This window comes from Coffea eugenioides, chromosome 5 (genome assembly GCF_003713205.1).
Source record: "Coffea eugenioides isolate CCC68of chromosome 5, Ceug_1.0, whole genome shotgun sequence".
NCBI lineage: Eukaryota > Viridiplantae > Streptophyta > Magnoliopsida > Gentianales > Rubiaceae > Coffea > Coffea eugenioides.
Window position 1 is genome coordinate 15,367,188 of NC_040039.1, and position 26,631 is coordinate 15,393,818.

The 26,631-nt window shown below is 35.0% G+C and overlaps 1 protein-coding gene across 1 annotated transcript; it reads right to left on the minus strand.

Moving 5' to 3' along the window:
- Positions 1–2,256: 2,256 nt before the first annotated feature.
- Positions 2,257–5,522, minus strand: LOC113770907 (receptor-like protein kinase THESEUS 1). The gene is made up of 2 exons (XM_027315533.1): positions 5,441–5,522; positions 2,257–5,121 (listed from the first exon to the last, which is right to left on the minus strand). The coding sequence occupies exon 2, from the start codon at positions 5,101–5,103 to the stop codon at positions 2,584–2,586; it is 2,520 nt and encodes an 839-aa protein (XP_027171334.1). The 5' UTR covers positions 5,104–5,121; positions 5,441–5,522; the 3' UTR covers positions 2,257–2,583.
- Positions 5,523–26,631: the final 21,109 nt, after the last annotated feature.

The following is a 26,631-nucleotide window of genomic DNA, read 5'->3' on the forward strand; positions in this document are numbered from 1 at the left end:
GGAAAAACACAGCTTCACCCTATGGTTCAGACAAGAAAGTTTCTAGCAAGTCTCTCTTCACTTTTCTCACCAAAACAGCACTCCACTTACTCACTTTCAACCATAAATCACCCAATAATAGGCTTGTAACATGACATAAGGTATTAATCGGGCATTCTAGCAAAATTCAGCAAAGAAATTTGCATCTAAGAGCTCAAAACTCAAGCCTCTTCCACGGTTCCAAAGCTGGAAAAATTTCCAGCAAGAAGGCAATTTGCCAAATGAACTTTCCTCCAACAAAACTCTTTATTTTTTCACTCAAACCCAACATGCATGTAAAGATTAGTGAGTTATAAAATATATTGAACAAAAACCTGAAATTTTACAGCCAAAAGTCATAAAGAAACTGGAAAAATTCTTTCTCTCCCTCACTCAGCCAGTAAAGCAAGATTTCCAGCAGTTCCTTCAAACTGTTTCCATCTAAGTTATCAACTTCCTACTAAATTCAAAGGTAAACATACTGCATATATCATGCAAAGCAAGAATAAGACATATATCATACATTCCTAGTAAAATCTTCTCCACAATTTCGAATGAAAAGCTGTGAAACAAGATTGTCCATAACATGCTTAACGCACGGCTTCAACCTGGAAATTTCAGCAGCCACAAGCTCACACGCATTCTATATTTTCACCAACATTCATCTATGAAAAGCGATTCAAGGATTTTCTAGCAACTTGCAGCAAAATAAGAGCCAAAATCTGGAAAAAAAAAAAAAAAAAAAAAAGTCATCTCTAGTTCGGTCCAAGCTGGGAAATTTCCAGCAATGAAACAAGTTTCTACTACCAGTTTCTACTTCAATCCAACCTCAAACCAAACATGCATCCAAATCCCTCTAAAGTATATAGAAAGGCTGAAGTTTCTAGCCATTTTACCTTATTTTTCTGCTACAACTCAATCTGGAGGTTAGCTCACCTTCCTACTTTCTCCTTGGCTGGAAATGGAGGCAAGGCAAAGTGTTTCTCTCAGCTGCAAATGGAGACAAGGCACTCTGGTTTCTCTCGGCTGAAGTGTAGCAAGACAAGGAGATTCTCTCAACTCTTTCTCTCTAGTTTCTCTCAGCTGGAGTGGAGGCAAACAACAGAAATTTTCTCAGCTCTCCCTCAAGTTCTCTCGGCTGGAAATGAAGCAAGACAAGGAATTAATTCTCTCAACTCTCTCTCAAGTGCTCTCGGATGGAATGGAGGATGATATGAGAAAATTCCTTTTTGGTCACTAAATTATTTTTGACAAGAGAAAACTTTCTCTAGTTTCTCTCAATTCTCAATTTGGTCACTAAATTCCTTTTTTCCCTCTAATTTTGGAATTGTTTGTGTTATTTTAATTTTTTTGCTACTCGTTGGGCTATTATTCTCTGAGTTTTGAGAATTCCAATAAACACTATTTTTGACTGTGGCAGTTTTACAGTTTATGGACTAAAGTGTCACAATTTGCAGTTTAGGAATCAAAGTAAAAATTTAAGGATAATTGAGGAATGCAAACTAGAACCAACTCATCTTATTAGTATGCCCCAAATTTAGTATGACGCAGATAGCCCCAACAATCTGAAGATCTGCATACATTACAATTAGTATATTGTTACCTACGCTTGTCATTCGCTCTTATAATGAGGGTATTGTAGGAAAGAAAACAACATTAATAGTCAATTCAGGTTCATATAGGAAAATGAATAGGGATCTAGATCCTCTGTTGTCGAAGTACTTCAAAGAACGATTTAGCGTGCTAGATGGGGAGTTGTGAAATTCAGTAGAGGAGATCGAATGCATGACACAAATTTTAATGTATCAAAAAAAGTTGTTCTGTTTTTGCATCTTCTTGTATTAGTGTCTACATTTATTACGTTAGCGTCTATATCCGTTGTTCTTATGTCTACACTGCACATACTATCACCAGAAGCCCCTGATCCAATGAACAGAAAAAGAAGGGAATTGTAAACGGTAAAAGCATAGCGAGTAGTGATGTACTTAAAACCTCGTTTATGAGAACCAAGAAGAGCAATTTCTAAGGTGTCACTCAAGTTGGGTTGAATTTTCAGCAAACCTGCTTGTGAACGAGGGACGGAAGGTCATCATTAGTAATCTGCTTTGTGAAGTTGGCCAGTTTTCAGGTTCTACAGTAATCTTTAACTATAACAGCGTCTAATAAATTGTTGGAATCAAACACCAGAAAGTGAGAACAAATTTACAGAGAAGATAACTACCTCATAACAGGAAAAGCTCAATTCAAAAGATGGCATTGCAATCCTTTAATTCAAGATAATTCATGTATGATTACATTGCTAACAGCAATCATATCAATCCTTTCCTCTTACATAACAAACAGCTAAAACTTCTATGCTGTTGTAAGTGAAAAACAATGGTCACTTTTCATGGATGCATTAGCTGCACCTATCGTCTATAATACATATAGAATGGAGTTATTACATCCAATATAGGTAAAAAAAGAATTACAATGATCGCAGTCCTCTCATTGCAGACCAAATGACCCCCAAGGAGAGAATGCAAAATACAGCCGAAACTTTTCTTAGTATCAGAGATTTTACTTTCACCTTCCTCGCGGATTTACTAGTTGAGAGAAAACAGCACTAGTTGCCGCATCATCAGCATCATCATCAGTCCCAGAATTCACCCCTTCAATCATACTTGTACTGTTGTCAAAATGTTCAAGAGGTGTCAAAGGAATACCAGTAATATGATTTGTACTATTATCTTCCGACTCCAGCAGAGCTGAAGAGGTCTCCTCAAGCTGGAGAGCATATTCTAAATTCCACAACACATCCCCCATTGAAGGCCTGTCAACACCATGCTCTGCCAGGCACTTTTCTGCTGTCTCACCAAACTTCTTCAGAGAAGCTGGATTAACCTTCCCTGCAAGATTTGAATCCATTATCTGATCCAACATGCCCTTCTTTTGCCACGTCATTGCCCACTCTGCAATATTTACTTGCTCTCTTGGAAGAACAGGATTAAGAGCAGGCCTTGTACAGAGCACTTCCATCAGAACAACGCCAAATGAATACACATCAGACTTCTCCGTGAGTTGCTGCCTCCTAAAGTATTCAGGATCGAGATATCCAAAGCTACCCTTCACAGCAGTGCTAACATGTGTCTGATCAAGAGCAGGCCCAGTTTTAGAAAGACCAAAATCAGCAACTTTTGCAACGAAGTTCTCATCCAAGAGTATGTTTGTTGTTTTCACATCACGGTGGATGATACTTTGAGCTGCACCAGTATGGAGATAATGAAGTCCCCTAGCAGCACCAATACAAATCTCAAGGCGCTGCTTCCATGAGAGAGGTGGAAGATCTGTTCCATAAAGATGACTTCTTAGAGGTCCATTCGCCATGTACTCATAAACCAGTATCATTTCAGACCTTTCATCACAATAACCAATAAGAGACACAAGATGGCGATGCCGAAGCTTGGATAACATTTCAATCTCAGTTCTAAACTCTGCAATACCTTGTTCAGATCTTGAATTTCCCCTTTTGACAGCCACTCTAGTCCCATCTTCCAGTGTTCCCTTGTAGACTCTTCCAAATCCACCAACACCAAGAAGCAAGCTCTCATCAAATTTGTTTGTTGCATCCATTATCTCTTGGAAACTGAAGAACCGGCCATTGGAAGAAGCAAGTGAGATGCAGCTTGCTGTTCCACTCTTTTGGGAGGTAGTAGACATTTTTGTCACAGTCAATGAGTTTCCATATAAATGCAGAGGAAGCCAGGGGTGAGCCTGGTGAGTTGTCTTTGATCTGCGGGCTAACAAACAGCAATAGCACAATCCTATAATTGCCATCGCCGCAAAACCTCCAACAACAGCTCCAACTATGATTCCTGTCTTGCTCTTTCTGGAAGGCGAAACAAGGAGGGTTTCAACAGATGATTCGCCGTTCAAGCTTCTCGCTTCGTTGCTAATCTTCATGATTTCCAAACCATTCATGATTGCATTATAGGACTCAGCACTTCTGTCTGGACCAACACTAACCATCAGTGTGCCTGAGCCATTTGATGAGTTGGCGACAAAATCTCTATAGTACGGAACATCCAAGTCGCCAGCTAGGTTAGACAAATCCAGACTCCCAGATGCCAAATCAGTATTTATGAATATGTTGAATACAAGTGTGTTCATAGAGGTGCTCACTATATCACAAAAATGTAACCTGATTAAGTACATAAAAGTCGGATCAACTTTGAAGACCCATGTGATATTGAAGTTGTCATCGGGTACATTTGCATCTCCCATACTCTCAGCAGTAGAATAAACGAAATTTGGGGCCACTTCAGGTGTGACTGCAGTCTTGTACATTATGCTTGTGGTGCTAACTGACACATTCACGGCAGAGCTGTTGACATGGAGGTACTTCACATCATTTTCCCAAGTTCTCCCCAGGGTGTCATTCTGAGGAGTGATCAGAGGACCACCCATATTTAGACGATAAATAGTTTCCAATGCACGTCCAGAAAGGCCATTAAATGGGCCAGTTGGAGATACACCCTGTGCCTGATCAGAAATCAATATATCCGGGAGAGACACAACTTCAATTGCATTAACAAAAGCAACTGAATTGTTTGAAGGAATGAAAGTGAGCATCAAGATGTCTGATGTTACATTAACTGTATACTCCTTATATAAGTAAGAACCATTATAGCTCTTGAAACTGAAGTTGTTCAAAAGCACAAAATTTTCTGTTACGACAGTAAATGTAGCAGATGTTAAATTGTTGCCCGGGATGGGGTAAAAGTACAGACGGATCCAATGCCGGCCTTCTTGCTTAATATCAAACTTATATGAACTACGACTGGGGAAAATTCTAGCTGACAGGTAGACTGGAAAAGCGGCACCACTAGAATTGGAGTTTGCAACAATAGAGTTCCCCTGACCTTTCACAGCAACTGAAGATCGAACTGAATCAGGAACATAAGTCTGACCAAAAAAGGTGACGTTTTGGGAAGATCCACAGGCAAGCAAGTAGTTATCAGTTGGAGTAAATGAGGCATAGAATCCATGATTCATCGATACAAATACAACCAAAAGTATCCACATTCTAACTCCCACAGTTAGCATCTTTAACACCCCTAAGTCCTGCAAAAGTACCCAAACTAACCAAAATTCCCCACAAAATTCTAAAACTCAGCAAAACATGAGCTGAGACACCAAATTGAGAGACAAACAATTATCTCAAACAGCCACAATATCCCAACTACCACAAGCTAATGCCAAGATCTATCCAGAAATTCCTTTTCCCCACAAATATCACTAACTACCAACTAAAGAAACCTACTTTAAACAAGAACATGTCAGAAAAATATATTCTTGGTTCAGAAATGGAGCATAGTCCAGCAGAATTACAAGTGTTTGAACAAGATATAGAAGAATGAAGTTGAAAACTGTTGTCACTAACCTGACCCGACTAACAGAACCAAGAATAGCTTTGAAGAGTGAAATGCAGGCATGAAGCAGAAAGCAGACAGCCCAGCAAAGATGACCACAATGCCACCATTAAAATGAAATCCCAGAGGTTGGAGCCTTTTAGAGCAAATTGCAACAGCTCTTTCCAGGCTGTTGATTAGGCTGTCATTTTACACCGAGGAAAGAGCAAAAGAACTGGACCCACAACTAAAAGATTGGAAAAATAAAACTTGTGAAATAAATAAAACGAAAGTTGGTCACCATGAGTAATTCAAAATTTTTTCTACAATTTGCACTTAAAAGAAATTCAAAGGGTAATCAATCACTCCTTTGTCTCGATGGGCAGTTTTTACTTACCAGTTGTATAACTCAGTTGGTTTTTCCTTTTTTTTTTTTACCTATAACCTAATCTATCTTAATATAAAGATGGAGGAGCCGATGAGAGTAAAAACTTCATCGGAGAAAGTCGTTAAAAGCAGTCACATATAATGATAATTTGGTGGGAGGTAAGAATTGAACTTTGACCTTCCAACACACCACCAGACCAAAGGTTGGTGAGTTGCATTTGTCCTTTTTAATAGAGTTAGATTATATAGATAGGATAATTAATTACTCTTTATTTTTAACATAATAAACAAATAAGTAAAGAATACATGTAACAAGTATCAAAAAAAAGAACTTTTCACTATAAAATTGGGGTTCAAATCTATATTAGTTGTAAATACGTGCATTCATACGATTGATTGAATGCAATTTTTTTGAATGTAATTTTGATGTAATTATAAGTGTCCATAGAATACCTGTACGAACAACCGAACGATTATACCAATCTATTTTTATATATTTTGTGTAGACGAGAAATGGTAGACTAGGAATTATCTGCACGTACAAATGTCCTGCGAAAATAGTTTATCATTTTTTTTCTTGCACTAATATGGGGATTATGGAATATTGTATATATGTTGCTGTGCTGGGCCAATGGATCCCTCGGCCCCATTTTTACGCGGCTTTGGGGTGCACAAGTGTACTAGCGGAGCTTCGGCCGGTGACCTCTCTGACACGTAGTAACAGTCCATTTGACGGAGCTCACAGTCATGTTTTAGTGATATTTTGAAAAGGAAAAAAAAAAGAAAAAAAAAGGGATACGAACATTCAAAACTTATGAGAAGGGGGTATGTTTTAAAAAATTTATAAAAGAAGTATGGATTGTTGTTTCTTAAATTCTGAAAAAATAATTTAGTGCAAGCAAATTTATGAAATTATGAAATTACTACTTTAAGAAAATTTATAAAATTACTCTTATGTGCACATATTACTACACATATGTGCACGTATATCATAAATGTATTTTCGACTTTACATATATGTAAGTATATTTACTTAAACGCACACGTTCAGATTTATACTTATATATACCATAGTATATAGTCAGTTAAAGTACATTTTTTATTCAAATATTGTGCACATTATTAAGAGAATGATTTAGTCATTTAGTCATATATTTTTTAGTTATTTTAATTCGTAGATTGTAACCCATAATTCATACACAAATTTTACACCCTTCTTATGAATTTTAAATCTTCCTATTCCCATTTTACAAAATTTTTCCTAATGTTTATGTAAAATCAATTTTTTTCTTTAATTAGGGACTCTAGTATTGTCAAATTTATGCAATACAAAAAAGAAAAAAAATACTCCATAATTTATATTCAACTTTTTAAGATATGAGATGTGATTTCTCTAAAATTACTTCACAAGTATATAGTCATTTTTCATGGTTAGTCTGCTAAGTAAGAGATGGATATCTTAGAAATTAAAGTTGATTTCAAAGTAATCAGTTTGAAGATTTTATTTTGTTTTCTTTTCATTCTGGAGTTACTAGATAAATTGTGATGATTTTTTTTATAGAAAAAAAAGGGTAAAAAAAGAATAAATCAAGTGGCTGTTTTTAAAAAATTAATTGTCCTTCTAAGTAAACACAAACAACAGAACAAGTGATGTATAACTTGTAGATTTCATAATTCTTGACAACAAGAAATATTGAATTATACTCAACTAACATGCATAAATTCTACTTATGAGAGCAAGAAAATGAGAATGAGGAAAGACAAAAGAACAAAAAACAAGTGATGTATGGTCCAAAAATGACAAGCATTTGCATTGCCATATTCTTCAAAAATTAATTGAATCTATCTAATAGTCCCATCATCAAATGTTTTCTATAGTGCAATTTGAAATCTTCGTTAATTTCACATCATTCCGGCTGGCTCAACAGCCGGCGCCAGAGGGACGTCAACGAATAACAGCACCTTCACCGACCGTTATGTGTGACGTCACGTTTTGACAAAATTCAACCATTTTTAAATTAACCGCCGCACTTAGGCACATGGCCCCGAAGCACTGGTGTCCCCATCTGCTTTCTCTTTTTATAATAATGTTTCCCTACAAAACGGTCACTTTAAACAATCTCTGTCTGTCCAGTTATTTTCGACTTTATTTATTTTAGAAAATATTCATCAACCAAAACGAAAATCAGTAGTGAACACAAATGTTGCAGGCTGCTCAAAAAAAAAAAAAAAACCAGAAATGTTTACCAATTTCATGGCTAATTTGAAAGAAATACTCCAATCATAATAGTTTAATTTCCTTAGAATATTGTCTGCTCATAATATTAATTATTCGTGCACTTTCTTTAAGCATTATCCCTTCGTTTACTTTTTCATTTTTCTTTAATTTTTTAACAGAAAAGGGGTATGATTTAAGGAATTGAAAGGAAAAGGGGAATTTGAACCTAAAATTTCTAAAATTTAGGTGTCAATTTTAATCATTAAACTAAGACCTCATTAGCTCCTTTGTTTAGTTTCTTGCTTTTAGTTTTGAAAAGTGAGGATGTAAGTCACTTCACACCTTTATTATGTTCACCCAAATAATAAATTGAAAAATGAGGATGAAGCCACCTCACACCTTTATGTTCACCCAAATAATAACCAGATCCCACCTCATCTCATTTTACCGATGATTGATGGAAGGTAATTGAAGATATCGACATAGAAAATAAAAGCCACTGACCATTTGGTCCAGTGGTCATCACCCTCTTTGGTGGTGCTGGAGGCCACAATATGTGGCTGGTCTTAGTTGACCATCTCCCCTGCCCCTTTCCCCTAGATTAGGCTAGTTTAGGTTATAGGACATCTATCGTTGACAAAAAAAAAAAAAAAAAAAAAGACATAGAAAATAAAATATAAAAAATGATTAAAAATTATGTTAATGATAAAAAGTTCACTGTGCACTTTTTTGGCATCTTGTCATTTCCATCTAGAATTAGTAGGTGCTGATGTACACAATTATTATCTCCATATAAACTCAAATTATCCTTCTACACATATAACATACACATAAATTTGCATGTTTAAATGATTATATATGCTAACCTTTTACGTAAGATTTAATCTCTCTACACATATAAAATTCACTCACCTTTATACGTAAGAGTAATCTTTCTACACATATAACATACATGTAAATTTGCACATTTAAATGATTATATACGCTGACCTTATAGGTAACATTAATCTTTCTATTCAAGTGAAAAACCAATTGTCCCTTGGTTTTGTTTTCCATTAAAAGGCAAGTAAATCTAATTTGGCTCTAGTAAAACTACATGCCTTTCCAAGCCAAACAAGATTTTTATTATTCGATACTAAAAGTCAAAGAGAGATTTATATGCCCTAATATTGGTTATGATTAACAGAAACATGACGCTAACAAGCAACAGAAATCATGTGTTGTTTTTTCCAGTTTGCCAACTGTATCCTTCTCAAAGCATGATTAACAATGCGAAATAGAATAAAACAGTTTTGTTAGCTTCATTTTTGAAAGAATACTAATAATCAAATCCTTAATTTCTTGCAGTATAAAGTACGTATTCAACTAACATGTTTACCCTTTTCAAAAGTTTGTTTGCAGTACATAACTTTTCCTCAGAAATTGGAGGCCTCTAAAGAATTATCTTTTAAGATTAATTTCTCTCACACTATCGATTTCATTTTTTTTTTTTTATAGAAATAGGTTTGGATGCATGACAATAGTCAATATAAGAGTTCAAATTTCTGTTTTAGCACATCTGGTATGCATTCAAACTTAATCATGTAATAAATTTTCTACAATGATACCGTACAAAGTATTCATAAATACTTTCGATTGTAAAATGCTTCCAAAGAACATTATTGATATTTAATCTTGTTTATTTCATTTTTACCTACATATATGGCTCATTTCATTTACACAATTCAGATAACCTTTAGAAAAAAAAAACTTTTATTATTGAAACAACCAGTCTAATCACTTTGGGAATTCGGTGCCAAACAAAGCAAGATGGTACAAATTTGTGCTAAATTCTTTTGAGTGTCTTGTGTCTGATAATACATATGATTAGTAGTGACAAGAAAGTGACAAGTAAGAATGATAGCGTGCAGACCAGGACAAGATTTGAACGTAGAAGAAGGTTCAATGGATGCACCGGCAATCACGCTATTGCCCGTTAATCTATCTAACAAATCCCGAGCGGCGTGTTCTAAATTTTTCTGTCCTTTGACATCTTGCTTTTGTATTTGACAATTAGGGCAAATTTGATTTCATTCTACAAGATTTTTTTCTGCTAGAGAGATTCTTTTTGACAGGTACACAGAGTATAAGATTATAATAAAGAATTTTTCTAACGAGCGACCATGCTCACTCGTTCACATATGTAAAATTCATATAACCTATCTTATATATATATATATTAATAATTATTATTCTCTCTTAAATTTATATAATGTTCTTGTTTAATGAAAATCCACAATAGCGGGATGAATACAAAAAATTGTATTTGAACAACATTAAAAGTTATGTTTAACCACAACTATCACACCTGCATGACAATCTATGTTGAACCTAATCTGATTCTAAACCTTCAAAAGCTAATAAGCCGCAACCAAATTCAAGCCCAACCCCTACTAATTCTAAACAAACCCTTTAGTACTCCAAGCTCAACCTCTCAAAACTCCATCTTAACCATTCAAATCCAAGCCCAAGTGCTGCAGGTAAATCTGAATCTTTGTAGAATATAAACCCAAATGTTGTCCCTCCCATTTCTAACCCATCTAAGCAATTTCTTCCCAAATCACCTTCTGATAACAATCCCCGCCCAATTAGGCAGCCTATGTTCCCGCATGTCAATCCAGCGCATCTACACAGGAATTATTTCTCATTGATGCAACATTGGCACAGCAGTGAAAGTACCCTGACATTGAACGAATGCGATGCGCTTTGTTGCAATTGCTGTTTAGCATAAAAAAAGTAAGCTTAGCCGAAAGCCTTTGATCATAAAAGCTCAGAGTTCTAATTCAAGTATTCCTCTTGTTGGTCGTAAAACAAAATGAAGTGACCAGAATCCAAATTCAAAGGATATAGACATGGTGAATATTGCTATTGCCAAAAAGTCTAAGAGTGCAAAGTTGGTATCTATTTCTCTTTCAAAGGATGTAGCAGTGGAGACTGGTTCAGTCCTGCTGAGAGCCATGAATGCCTTAAGTTGGAAGTGTTGAGGGTTGAAAAACTCTCGGACAGTTCAAGAGCTCCGGAGTTTTATCCTAAGAGAGAATCTTTCAATTATTTTTCTGTTAGAAACAAAATGCAATAGCCAATGTGTGGACAAACTAAAATTGTAGCTTGGATGGTATGGCTTTGGAGAAAGTGCTCAAGGAAACTGTGGTTGCTTAGCTCTCTTTCGGAGGAAAGATTTGGATATCTCCCTCAATTGTTACTCATCTAGCTTCATTGATGTCACAGTGAATTCTATTGGTCTCTCCCGGCACTCAACTGGTTTTTACTAACACCTTGAAACTTCAAAAAGAAAATTATCACGGGATATTCTTTGCAAGCTTTCAACTATGTCTCGACTTCCGTGGGTATACTTTGGAGATTACAATGAAGTTCTAAATTAGCAAGAATTTCAAAATACTGGATCAAGACCAAATTGGTAGATAACAAATTTCAGACAGGTATTATCAAATTGCAACCTTTATGACATGAGTATTCAGGTTTTTCATATGCTTGGTGTCATAATAAAACAAGTTCAGGTACGGTTAGAGCTTGATTAAACCCAGCATGTGCAAGCCAGGAATTTATTATTTTATTGGGATATTTTCAGAAACCTCCTTCGAGGTTTCTAACAATTTCACCTAGTACCTTAAGGTTTTCAATATTCGTTTATGTACCTTGACCCTCTAAAATGACCATAATAACCTTAACATGTTAATATTTTTTATGCAATCAAACAATATGCTCCTAATCTTGTGCATAGGAATGCACCACACAATTAAACATTTAATGGAAACAAAAACAAGATTCACTCATAAAATAACTAGTTATGTCCTAAATACAATTCTAACATATTATAAATTAATTTTTGTTTTGCTCGGAGAATTTGAAGATGAATAGAAGAAAATATAAACTGAAGGTTTTAAAAGGACAAGGCATGTGTTGATACTCCAACATTTGAGATATAGATGTTATATTAATATAGTTCATGAATTTTTTGAGTTTAACAGTACTAATTTTTTTCCCTCTTTTGTAACTTAGATTAAGGTTTTAGAATTTAGGAATTGGTGGTAGTGGTCGTCATGGTGATAATGGTACTAATTTGACATGTAGGAATATGAAAGATTTAAGCTAGTAGAAATGAAGGTTGAAAGTGGCATTGAGATTTTGTGCATATTTCATATTTTTTTAAGAATTTTATAAGAAGGTAAAATGAATTTCACAATTTCATGAGGGTGGTTTGGGTTATTCATTCAAAATTTTGACCATTGAATAGTTTTTGTTACCAAAATGATAAACTCAAGGGACGTATGTGTAATTTTTAAAAACTTTTAGGAACTATGTGAAATTGTCAAAAACCTCAAGAGTGTTGTCCCTATTTTATTTCTATGAACAAGAGTGGTTTATGTTCATGCATTATCCATTGATCATATTCCGATTGTACTGAAAATTGTCTGATTCGACCGCTCTCCTAGGAATAGCAAAAGTAGAAGTAAGAAAATGCAGTTCATGTTTGAAGCTATGTGGGTTAAAGTTGAGGATTGTGAGGGGGTGATCAAAAAATTTTGGGAAGAAAAATTTGCAACAAATGCCTTTGATAATTTGCCAATTAAGGCAGAAGAATGTAGAACTGGTCTTTTACATTGGAGCGGGTTGAAGTTTGGCAATTTCAACAAAGCATATGACACTTTTGAGGAAACGGATTGTTCAACTTCTGCATTGGAGCCGATTGAAGTTTGGCAATTTCAACAAAAGCATCTAACACTTTGGGGAAACGGATTGTTCAACTCCAACAAGGGGTAATTACTGACTCCATCAAATATGAAATTGGGATTTTAACCAATTAACTGGAAAATCTTTTAGACCAGGAAAATCTGATGTGGAACAACATTAAAAGCAAGGCACTACTAGAGGAAGTTTTAGTTTTGTAACCCATCAATAGTATGTTAGAATATTTATGTGGCCTACATGACGACATATGATATTATCAAGATAACTCCCGTTAATTAGAAGGATAAATAACCATATGAATAAATATGAATAACTAATTACAGAATTCTAATGAGAATAGATAACTGGAGGAAGTAGGGAATCCCATATTCGTTGTATGTGGACGTATTATATGTGGTATTTTATCTGATAATTACAGTGACTATTAAGCTGTATCTTATCATAATAAAGTATCATATATCTAAAGTAATTAGAGTCTATCATAATTCTATGATGGGAGGGATTGTGACTCTATAAATACTCTAGGGCTCCTGGTCCATCTCACCACTCTCACATACGTTATTTTTACCCATCACTAAAATAACATAATAGGAGAGTAGGTGAGGGAAGACCAGGTAGGGAAGGTACCTTGTAATTAGAAGTCACATGGTTCTTCCACAAGGGTGTCGGACCTAGAAGCCGTATTAAATAATGGGCACTTGACATCGGTTAATTGTGGAGTCGCGACGATCATAAGGTATGTCTCAAATTATTATTTATGATTTACAAGTCTAAACTACGATCCTACTTTTATGTCTAACATGTGGTATCAGAGCATTGGGTTGATGTTTATGATATGTAAATCTATTATGTTAGTAATTTTATTCGGTTTGCATGAAATTTGATATGCAATTGATTGTGAACCTGTTTGTTTGTTTATTTCATTTATAATGACTTGGTCTAGAATTGAGGACCTATTTTTGTTTCTTTGGTCCTAAATGAAACTGCTTGAATTTGGCTCCTGTTTATAATTGGAGTAGCAGTTTTGGTGTTTTGTGTATTACACGTAACTTTTGCACCATTTTTCCAAGTTGAGACCAATCATACTTGAAGTTCTAGCACATGCTTATTTCAAGCCAATTTTTAATGGGTTGGTTTAGTATCATTACATTGATACTAATCAAATTTCCGTCTATGATACACTTGTGGACAAGCATCAGACATTGGATGATTGTTTTGAGCCTCTTGGCATAGGTTGTCTACATAATAATGATATACGGTCCCTAATTAATTTTTCCAAGTTTTGTGTGAAATCTTTGTGGGACTTTTCTAGTTAAGATTGGATTTCAGGTAACGGAGATTTTGTTGAGGACAAGGGTCCAGTAGAAAATGGTTTGAACTTGTCCACGTAGTAGGAGTCATATTTGATGATCAACCATTCCCGGCCTACCTTTATGAATAAATTAAATTAATGTGACTGGTTTAATTGCTTACTTGTTACTAGTACAATGATACTTGCATGCGTTATCACTAGAACAACTGGTTCCTGCGAACATCAAGTAGTTGTTCGGCAATAATTATATGGTATATCAACTACTACCCCTATGTTATAAAATTTGAGATTATTGTACGCACAAAGTAACAAGTATTATTGTGATTTCATGAAAGACCTATGTGATATGGAGCCCATGTTAAATTTGTACTAGGACAATTTGAGATTTTAGAATTCTCAATTATATTTGGTCAAATTTCAAATTAGTACAAATTAAACTAATATAGTTATATTCTTGGGCAGCCTAAGGTTAAATAATCTAGATAAACATGACGCTGATGATTAATTAGCTGTCACCAAAGTGACCTAATTATGATAAAGTTTATTAAATGGTTATTTATATGCATGTAAAATCATGGTTATAGAATTATAATTTGCCCAAACGTATTATATTCTATATTCATGAAGCAGTTGTTATATTACCCAAAGGTGTATAACTTCTCTGATGCAAGTGAATAATTGTCACTTACTTGTAAAATTGCCCAATTGAATGTAATATTTCTATTCTGATTTTATAAGTGAATAATTGTTCTCACTTATGGAGTGAATCGCTGGCATGTCGTTATTCAACCCAAAGGTAGGATATGATGATGCAATGGATTACTCACCTAATGTTCAATTGTTTAGTAAATCTATTAAGCAAGTTGGTTTGCTAGACATTAAATTAGGAAATTTTTCTATGCCCAAAGGCTAGAACTATTTCTTTAATTTTTTTAGCATATGACTTTAGATTTACTATTTTAATTAAAATTATAGTAAGACAAAATAGCATCCTTTCACCTTATACAAGTATTCTTATTTTTAACTTGTATTATATTCCAATAATTTGTAATTATTCTTTTATACTGGCCATATTATTTTGTTCTCTTGATTTTGGGTGCAAAATTAAATTAGCACACGTGAGTGTGAATCTCACTTTAATGTGTATGTGCTAATATAATGGTTGGATACAAGTAGTTAGAGCAATTGATATTATTAGTATGCTCATTAAATGTTGTATTCACATTAAGATGTATGGTTATTACCCTTAAAGTGATTAAAGTCAAAATTTCCATAAAGGTGGTTGTGGAATTATAGTATAATTTTGACTAAACACCCTTAAAACACCTTTTGTTTTGACTCTGAAATAGTGTAAATTAATTCTTGAAATTAAGGTGCAAGTTGCTGATTTATTTAAGGTAAATTCCCTGATTGATTTCTTGAGCATTTCATTTTAAATTCTCTTTTGAAGCTTTGAACTATTCAAAACTCTTTTATAATACACATTAAAGAAAATAAAATTATAATGTCCTATGTGCATAATTCTTGATAGATAGCATTGATAAAGAATATACAATGCTTAATTGACAAATTGACAAATTTTGAGTTATGTGTTTGTATTTAGAAACGAACATTTTTGGACATAACGAATAGCAGTTAGAATTTTTCTTACTCTTGTACAGTGAAATCTTGAAAGTATCATTGTATATGTTTTTAGTGTGTCCATCCATTATTGTCAAGAATTTCTTTTATATCATGGATTGAGTAGATATTTCAGCTTACGTGGGGATATATTATCAATACTTAAGGAAGCTGAAATAATAACATATAGATGTTTTAGCATATGTGGGAATGTGTAATCAATTCCTAAAGAAGCTATATGCACTAAAAAAAATGATAATTTTCATAGATTATACTGTCATATGTTCCAAAAGTGTTTTATATTAGAAATACTTGATTTTGAGAAAAAAAAAAGAATAAGTGATTTGACTCAAATAATGGAGTTGAAAGGTAAGGTGAATCATGCACGTTACCATTATGTTATAGAGATTAATTGTCTTTTAAGAGAAATTTCAAGTTTCAGCAGTTGTCTCTGCGTGACTATAGTTGAGAGATCACATAAAGAATATTCTATTATAAACCCACTAATTAAATTATTAAGGAAATAGTGGGAGTCAAGAAATTCTCAATTCTAGTAAACTTTCTAATATCTATGTTTATAAATTCAAGAGTTTATGTGTGTTTTTAGGCTTAAATGTTATATAGTTATTTTCACAACTACATTTAAGTTTGGTGTTACAATGGACGATGTTGTTTAACACTACCGGTAATGTATGGTCTATCAGGATTATTAAGATATATTAGTGGTGTTAAATGATATAATGATATACTTGTTTGTGACTTATTCAACTTAAAAGAGTACAATTGCAGTAAACCTCTTATAATGTTAATTAGAGTTTTTGCTGATATTGGTTGTGGTACTTGTAGTTCATTATGTTTGGAGCTACGTTAAAGTAGATGTGATTTATATATCTCTATAACATGTGCCTACCTTATGTTTGTCTAAAAGAGAATATGGCCTATTGATTAAAAGTGATAGAGAATTTTTATCTAAATCAAATTGATATCCCATTAATGATTTATTTTTCTAATATATTCTTCATATTGTTTTAAGAAGAATGGTATTAGTTAATCATTATACATTGAGATTAGTGGGAATAACGTGTATTTGGTCTGTACATAGATAAAAATTTATTCCATGTTTTGGGTAATAAGCAATTCTTATCTAAAATAAGTGAAGGATATAAATAATACCTTTCATGTATTTGGTATTAATAGAGATAGAAAATGAATGTTTTGAACTATCTCATCTAGCCTTCACTAAAGAGTCCTTTTAAGAATCTAGGATTGAAATATTGTTTATTATATTTTGAAATAATTGCAAGTTATATGGATGCTATAATACCATAATTAGGTATTCGTTGTTTGGCCTATATTTTGTCAATTTTGTACTATTGGTCATTCAACTTTGACACTTTTATTAAGGTGTATATAAGGAAAAGTGGGAGTTGAATAGAGTAAATTGATATAAAGTTAGAATATTAATGACGACATAACTGCAACTATTTGAGTTCGTTAGATTGAGTTATGATCATTAATGTTACAACTTAAGGATGCCGGTTAAGTTGTTGTTACGATCATATGACTCATAAAGAACTCATTAGCTTATTGTATAGTTGCTATTATATTTCTAACTATTTGTGAATAATTAAGTCATTATGTTTTGTTGAGACTTTTCACTATTGTATGCTTATAGAATGGTAAGTGCTTTAATGGATTTAAGCACATTAAAGTGAATTATGTATTATACTATTCTATAAAATACGTCAAATTTAAGGTGTCCATTTGAGCATATCCATTAATGAAATATTGGTACCAAAAGATTTTGCGAACATATAAGTTCGATGGGGTTTTGCTATTATTGATGTTTGGACATATAAGCGTAAAACATTAAATCCTGTTATTTGTGCACACTATCATGAGAATTATACACAAGATTAATATTTGGACCGTTAAATGGATATCAAAGTTGTTGTCCATTTCTTCCTCATTAGGTTTATCTACATTAAGTTGTTAGAATTGTGATACATGGAAGGAAATATATTCAAATTGATATATGACCGCCATGATTCATTCTAATAACAGTGTAGGATAAACATAATTAAATGTTGTGACCACTCTACTTTATTTATTTGATTCTGTACGGTTATTGTTTATGTGGTCATTTGTCCAAGTGGGAGAATGTTAGAATATTTATGTGGCCTACATGACTACATATGATATTATCAAGATAACTCCCGTTAATTAGAAGGATAAATAACCATATGAATAAATATGAATAACTAATTACAGAATTCTAATGAGAATAGATGACTGGAGGAAGTAGGGAGTCCCATATTCGTTGTATGTGGACGTATTATATGTGGTGTTTTATCTGATAATTACAGTAACTATTAAGCTGTATCTTATCATAATAAAGTATCATATATCTAAAGTAATTAGAGTCTATCACAATTCTATGATGGGAGGGATTGTGACTCTATAAATACTCGAGGGCTCCTGGTCCCTCTCACCACTTTGACATACGTTATTTTTACCCATCACTAAAATAACATAATAGGAGAGTAGGTTAGGGAAGACCAGGTAGGGAAGGTACCTTGTAATTAGAAGTCACATGGTTCTTCCACAAGGGTGTCGGACCTAGAAGCCGTATTAAATAATGGGCACTTGACATCGGTTAATTGTGGAGTCGCGACGATCATAAGGTATGTCTCAAATTACTATTTATGATTTACTAGTCTAAACTACGATCCTACTTTTATGTCTAACATAGTAGTCATAAAAGAGTTTAACCAGTTACAAAAACTTTTTGTGACCATATTGTGACGTATATATGAGAGTCATGGATTTAATAGTCATAAATTTTTTTGTGATTTGTATATGAAGGTCACATTATCAATTATGACTTGCAAGAATACCTTTTGTGACTTCTATTTTGAATGTAATAAAAAGGCAAAAAAATATAATTCATTTGTGACATGCAAATAATAGTCACAAAACATCTTTTGTGTCATGTTTTGTTTGTCACAAGTTCTATTGGGACCTGCTAATTAACCATTAAAGTGAGACCCAAAAGCCTTGTGACTATTGGGATTGCAAGTCACAAAACATCTTCTTTTGTTTTTTTCCCTTTTTTGAACCTATTTTTATTTATTTCTTTTGGAATGCACAAAACTAGAAAGAAATCCATCCAAAGCCTCATGTGATGGACAAATAAGAAAAAGACAAAATTTGTCTGCAACAAAATAAATGGCTGAGTATTAATGAATAAAAACATCCATTAGATAACATACTAATTGAGTCCTGTAATATTAGACTAATGTTCACCATATCAATTTCACACAAAATGCCTCAAGTCATAAGAAAACATTCTTAGAAAACTAGATTAAGTCACAAAGTGTCGCGCCCCACTTTTTGAATGGATGAAGTGTGGTGTGTGGTGTGAGTGTGTGTGTGATATACATGTGAACGTGTGCGAAATGAAAAGTAAAAGGCCATGGGACTTAAGAATGCGACGATTTGGCCAAGTGAAGTTCAAAAAGGGTTTTTTTAATGAAAATGGAGTCGCCACTTGGTATCGAGTTAGGGTGTACCAAGTCACCCAAAAATGATTTTTTTGTTTTTGAATGAAAAAAGTAAATAAACCCTTTTAAAGAACTTTTTGGGTCTACGTAACCAAAAGAGGGATCGGGGGTCACATTTGACGAAGGGGAAGGCAAGGATAAAAATCCAAGGCACCCCTTCGACCTAGCCAAGGCTAGTTGCGTGACTTAAACCAATTTTCCTATTTTTTCTACCCAAGGTATGTATCGCGTGTTGGATATGTCTATATGAATGCAAAAACCTAGACCTAGGGGGACATGGGGGAAATTTCTCTTCAAAGGTTGAGTGATGCCAATCACATTAATTGTGAAGCCCAACAATGATCCTTTTGGAGAGGTCACACCTAAACCTAAATGACGTGAAAAATGAGTGGATGAATGCATGCCATGAAAAATGTGCGTTTGTGTAAAAAAAGTAATAAAAACAATAGTGTGAGTGGAAGTGTGCAAAGAAAATGTCCTTGAATGTATAAAATATACTCCAAGTGCTAGTGGGCAAAATGCATGTATGCAATTTAAAGAAAAGTGCGAAAGTGTCGGTGTGCAAATGAAGATGAAAGTACTCGTGTGCGAGTGAAGATAAAAGTGTTCGTGTGCAAGTGAAGATAAAAAAGTGTTTGTGTGCAAGTGAAAAAAAGTGTTCGTGTGCAAGTGAAAGTGATAAAAAGGTGCATGTGTGACAAAAGTGAAAGTGCAATGATAGAGTGGATTGAGAATGCATGAGCCTAGGGAATTCATGCATATTGGGTACGGGGAGACCTAAATCGTGACTCAATTTGCCCTTTGATAGAGGGGATACAAGCGTGCTAAGGCTTTAGAAAAAGCCACACTCGTCTATATCCCATATTTAAGGGAACTCTCCAGGCAAATGAACCCTATAACTAGTATGAGATGGAAAAATCCTAAAATGAGGGGAAAAGGGGTTCGAGGAGCATGCCAGATGATAAAACTAAGGGAAAATGCATGATATGTGGTGAACAGGCAAATAATGCATTAATGGAAAACAAAGGAAAAATCCTATTGGGTCTAGCGTTGGACTAGCCCTTTCTATGAATTCCTAATGAAATAATGAGCCACAACTAGCATTGGACTAGTGTGGTGACGTACATTCATCCATCACATTCATTCATAGCTATGGAAAGCGATTAGACATGCCAAACACCTATAGACACATAGCACATAACAATTAGCATGCTCGACTAGATGCAAGAGCCTAATAAAGCGAGTAACACTTAACACGTAGGCATGCAACCAAGCTAATGAACCTATTACATTCACTAACTAAAACAAAAGGGGAAGGGGTAAATGGACCAAATTGCTCGCCAAGCCCTATCTATTACAAGCCAAGAGGTGTACACATACCCCATAAAAACATAAAGGGGAAAGGGTAAATGGACCAAATTGCTCGCCAAGCCCTATCTATTACAAGCCAAGAGGTGTACACATACCCCATAAAACTTAAATAAAAGTAAAAATGCATGCAAAGAGGTAAGGAAAGCGAAGTAGACAGGCATATTCACATAACACATAGGAGCACGTAGGGTCAAATGAAGTACAAATGAGGGATAGAGTGTACCTCCCTTGAATTGACGCCCTAATGAGGTGAAGTTACTAATTTACCCTCCAAAATAATAAAAAGGTCAAGGTACCACTTAAATTATCAAATAAATCAGAGAAAATGGAAATAAACACCAAATTGAATCACTTGAGGTATTCCAAGGAAAGTAAACTACTCGTACTCAACCAATTAAGACAAACAAAGACCCAATTGACAAAATTAAAGAGGTTTAAAGGGCCAATTTATTTTTATAAACACTAAGGGGCTAAAAAAAACATAAAAATAAAATTAAGAATCTAAGGTGAGACAATACCAAATCAAACGAGAAAACTCACAAAAAGGTAAATGAGGAGCAATTCACTAGTATCTAAGCAACAAAATGCCAAGGAATCCAAGAAAAATCAAATTAACTACAAATCTAGGAAAAAGAAATTATTAGACCCTTCAAATTCATTCTACAACCCCTTAAGTATCCACCCAAAACAAATCAAGATGTATTAAAGAGGAAATGGCATGTTAGGGGGACAAAATTAATTAAGCTTTCCAAATAATTGGGCCATGGAAGCATTAGATGAAAGCCAAGGGGTTGGAGTGCCATTTTTGGAAGTTATTTTCCATGCAAAAACCATGCAACCTCACGTGAAGAAGACTTCTGCAAATATTTTCTTAGGCTTTGAAGCCTTTACACTTTGCATGCCAGCTTTTCTAAGGAAACAAGACAAAACTCTCAAAACAAAGTCCAACTTCAAGTTCCTACCAAATTCATCATACATGTAAGAGCCAAAATGAAGATGTTTTGTATGCAAATCTGGTACAACAAATTGGAAATCATTCCAGCAACAAAAGACTCTTAGCAGCAGCGGATGAAGCTTGATGCAATTTTCTTTTCCAGTCACAGCTTATCATGCAAACCAGATTTTTGATTCAACTACATGGCTTTGGTTGGATATTTCTCAAACCAACATCATAACTCTAACTAATCAACAAGCTACTTAACTTTAACTCCAAACAAAACAAGAACAATAAAGGAGCTAATGCATTACAGAAATTCTGGACAGACATTCATGCAGAGTGACAGCAATCTGAAATCCATTTTCCAGCTCAAGCATTTCAGATGTTTAAACATTCAAACTCAACACCCAACCTTCCATTGCTTCCCTCCAACACACGATCAAACATGACACTGGAGTGCAAAACTCAACTAGTAATCAAGGGAAAAGAAACATGGCAGAGAAAAGAAAAATGCAGCAGCCTTTGCTTGCTGCGTTTTTTGAAAGGAGGAATTTTTAAACTTGGTGACTTCAGCAACTTCATACCATGAATTTCCAATAAACTTTTAGATTCAAAATACATCAGAAATGATCTATATTCATGCTAAAATCTGACCCAAACCAATCAAAACCAAGTCGCAAACATCAAAAACATTTCTGCATTTTCTAGACTGCAATATTGCCGCAACTTCAAAAAACTTTCGACCAACCAGATTTATGCCAAGCATATGCATTAACCCAAGTAAACCAACAAGCAAGACATGAATTGGATATCCCAACAAGCAAGGACATAGGAGGGAACTCAGGCATGGAAAGAACTAATGCAGAATTCTGGAAAAATGCATGCAAAATGGCTTAGTGACCTGATGGTTTATTTTCCAGCAAGCAGGGAATGCGATGCAAGTGTTTTTTAGACTTCAAACACCCCAAACCAGCACTGAATCATTCCATTCCTTGTCCTTAACACAAATTAAACATGCACACACATTTTCCAGATATCTGTTTTGCAGTGAAGGAACCAAAAAAACGTAGCAAAGACAACACCACACTTCAACTAATGTATCAAGATGCAGTGACAGGCAAAGCAGCAAATGGCAGGTTACGGTCTGCTGTCATAGTATCCAAATCCCAACAGGGCAAAACTTAATCAAGCAGGGGGGAAAGTCACGGCTGCAACAGCTTTTAGCTACTTGTGGCAATCCAAAAATACTCCACACTTTGCTATTTAACAATGGTAGCTAACACACATGGGATACTATCTAACAACAAACAAACACCCAAGAGACAATTTAATCTACTCCAGAAAAATTTCAGCAGACCAAAGAGGTTGTCTTTTTTAAAAAAACCGCTGTAACAAAACAAAACAAAGTCAAGGCCTGTTGCGGCAGACCCTTGTTAATCTTCCTAAACCCAAATCGTAAAAAAAAAACAAGACACTAGGAATGAATTTGCAACTCACGGATCATGGGCATGCTGCTTACGGAGGAAAGAAAAACATGAAAGTTAACAGCTTTTTGGATTCATAGGTTTTCCATCACACATATTCGGAATACACATAATAACCCACATACAAATTCATGCTTGAAAGCTTCAAGGTACTGAAAGAAAGAAAAGAAGAACCACTTACAGTACGCGAGCTTTTCTTGATGAAGGTCCGCAGCTGCTAAATGGCGTGAGGGTTGGCAGTTCCTCCTTGCTCTCCGCCGTATCCTTTCCTCCCTCTTAGCCGCTCCAGATTTTTCTTCTCAGCCGCCCCCTTTTGCCTCCCCGATTCTCTCTCTCGCTTTCTTGGATCTTCTAAGCCCTTTTTCTTCCTACCACCCCTAACCCCAGCTCTCTCTTTCAGTTTTTCTCTCGCTGTCCCTACTCTCAATCCCTCAGCTCTCAGTTTTTCTTTTTGCCGTTCCTTCTATTTTCTCTCCCTCCGAAATCTCCAAGCTTTTGCCCAGCCGTGATTCCCTCCTATGGTTTCTTTCTTGCTCTCCCCTCTTGCTCCCTACTCTCTTTCTCTCTCAGACCTCAGCCCAGATTTTTTCCTTTTCTCTCGGTTTTGTTTTGCCCAGAAAAGCTTCCTCTCCTTTGTTTTCTTTTCAGCCGCTTAACTCTCTCCAACTTCCCCCCTTGCGGCTGTAGCTTTTCATTCTACTTATACGGGGTACCCAACCCTAAAACCTTCAGTCCTTCTTCTGCAATTTGCAGCCAGGGGCTGCCCCAAAGTTCTCTTGCAAGCTGCGACCAAAACGCAGCTTGCGTGCCGCGATTCTCATCATCATTTTTCTTTTTTCTTTTTTTTCTTTTTTCATCAAGCAAAATTGATAAAAATAAAGATAAATAAATAATAATAACAAATTAACAAAATTGTCAACAAAACTAAGTAACAATAATAATAATAATTTAAAAAAAATCTAAACCACTAAAACAACAAAAATGGACATTTTTCAATCTTTTTCTACATTTTCCATTGTTTTCTTTTTTCTTTTGAGAAATTCCATGCTAAAAGCTTAAAAATAAAATAACAACATGAAACTAAAAAAACTAAAAACTAAAAATGAATAAAACAAACATGACAAAAACAAAAACTAAGAAATAAAGAGTAAATGAACTTGAGCTAAAATTTGGTGTCTACAGTTTGCCTCTCTTTGTCTGAGTTTTGAAAAAACTTGAGACAAAGAAGTAGACACCAAAACTTACCTGTGTTATTTGGCTGTGAACGGCTCGAACGATGGGGACTGACCCATTTTGACGAGATTGACTGGGACGAGAAATTTATAATGGACTGATCTGAACAAGAAATTAAAAGACGGGACTGACACCAACATGAATTTAAAATCGGGACTGACCCGAGCAGGAATTTAAATGGGATAGACCTTTAAATGGGATAGGGATAGACCCTGACAGAAATGGGATAGACCCACGGGATAGACCCGGACTGAAATGTAAATGGGATAGACCCACGGGATAGACCCGGACAGAAACGTAAATGGGATAGACCCACGGGATAGACCCTGACAGAAATGTAAATGAGATTGTGCTCACTAGTGGGACTGACCCACAGCTAGTGGCTATGAAAATGAAATGCTTACTGGCGGGACAAACCCAACTCCAGTAGCAATGAAAATGAAATGTCTCGACCATCGGACAGTGGGATCAAACCCGAGCCTGCCGTGATGAACTTGATTTGATTTTTGACTTTGATTTTTGATTTTTGATTTTTTTGATTTTGATTTTGATTTTTTATTTTTTTATTTTTCCTGACTGAGAGAGATTTTTCGAAATAATTTGCCCCAGTGTAATGAATTTGGTCAGTGGGATTAAACCCGAGCCTGCCCAATGAAATGTTGGCGGTACGAAATCCAGGCTCAACGGGATGTTGTGAAGTTGGCGGCACAAAATCCAGGCCCAACGTGATCTTTGATAGTTGGCGGCACAAAATCCAGGCCCAACGTGATCTTTGTGAGGTTGGCGGCACGAAGTCCAGGCCCAACGTGACATTGTGAATGGTCAGTGGGATAAGACCCAATCCTGCCATCCAATTGGTCAAGAAATTGAATTTGACTTGTCAAAATACAAGAAATTAAATTTGATTTTCCAAGAAACAAGAATTTGAACTTGATTTTTGATTGATTTTTTTATTTTTCCTGATTTTTCGAGAGAATCTTTTTCCCAAAATAATTTGCCGCAGTGTAGGGCCCTTTTCCCTTCTTTCTTCTCTTTCTTCGGCATCGGCCTTCCACATCACCGGATGCTCCTTCGTCAATTTCAACTATGAATACCTGCACAGGGGGCTTACATGCATTCGAATTTTTCATGAAAAAGGCAGCGTGATTGATTTGAAAGTCTTGCTTGAGTCTTTGATGAAATCCTCAAATGGACTATAAAAATTTGCCCCAGTGTGGGCTTATTTTGTGAAATCTTGGAAATAAAAATTTTGTCCCAGTATGGGCCCATGCGATTGCAAAAATTTGGTTTGGATGACTCTCCATTTATTTGAACCAAGAGAAATCGCACCTTCCAAAACTTAGAAAGTAATCATATATACAACGTGAAGAAATTTGAATGTTGAGTTCATGCAGAAATTTCATGATGAATCTCTCAGAATATCACCAAATTACAGAAGATTTCTTCCTCACTTTTAGCATCGGTGCTCAGGGTAACGGATCACCATTTCTTGTTGGCTCATCTTTCAGGGCCAATCGAGTGGGGTGTTATTTCTGATTTGAAAATGGCTAAAGGAAATGGAAGGTCAAGGTTTGTCTTATTTTGTGCCCAAAATTGTAATGCATTCAACATCACATTTTAGTGAAAGCAAAGAGTTCGTCACCCTTATTTCTTAAGAAAACTTAGTCAACGTATAGCTTTATAGGCTTGCAACAATATGGATGGAAATGATAGCTAAACATGTGAAAACGAGTTATACCCTTCGATCACAAATGATTGATGGATTTTCTTAGAAGCATGACCTTTGTTTTGAGTTGTCATGAAGAAATAAGTCAACGATGGACTTTATTAGCTTGTAATGTGGCTTGAAAACGATAGTTAAAGGATAAATCCTTCAAGGACATTGCATCAAAGATCGCATTTTTCAAAATTGCCCCTATTTGTACCCAAAGATCTCAGAATTTGTTGGTATTCCTCTCATTATTCAACAGGGACTTCAACGTCGAATTTTCTGCATTTTCTTGCATTTACTTTTCTTGCTTTGCTTTTTGCCTTTTCTTTTTCTGGTGGGTTTTCACATGATGAGTAGCGTCAACCCCATACCTAGGCAATTCAGAAATACAGCTAAAATTTTCGGCATCAGAAATTTTCTTGACAAAGCCATTGCAAAGAACAGAAGTCAGGGCTTTCGGCTTTTATAATGGGGTCAGGTGGGGTGTTTCGAAAAGTTAAGGCTTGAAGGCAGATTTCAAGAGTGATTTGAAGAATCTGAGATCGCATTGTTGCGTCAACCCTATTTTAGGGTTAAATCAGAATTTGCCTCAGTTTATGCTCAATTGAGGCTTTTCACTTTCATTTCCTTTTTTCTTT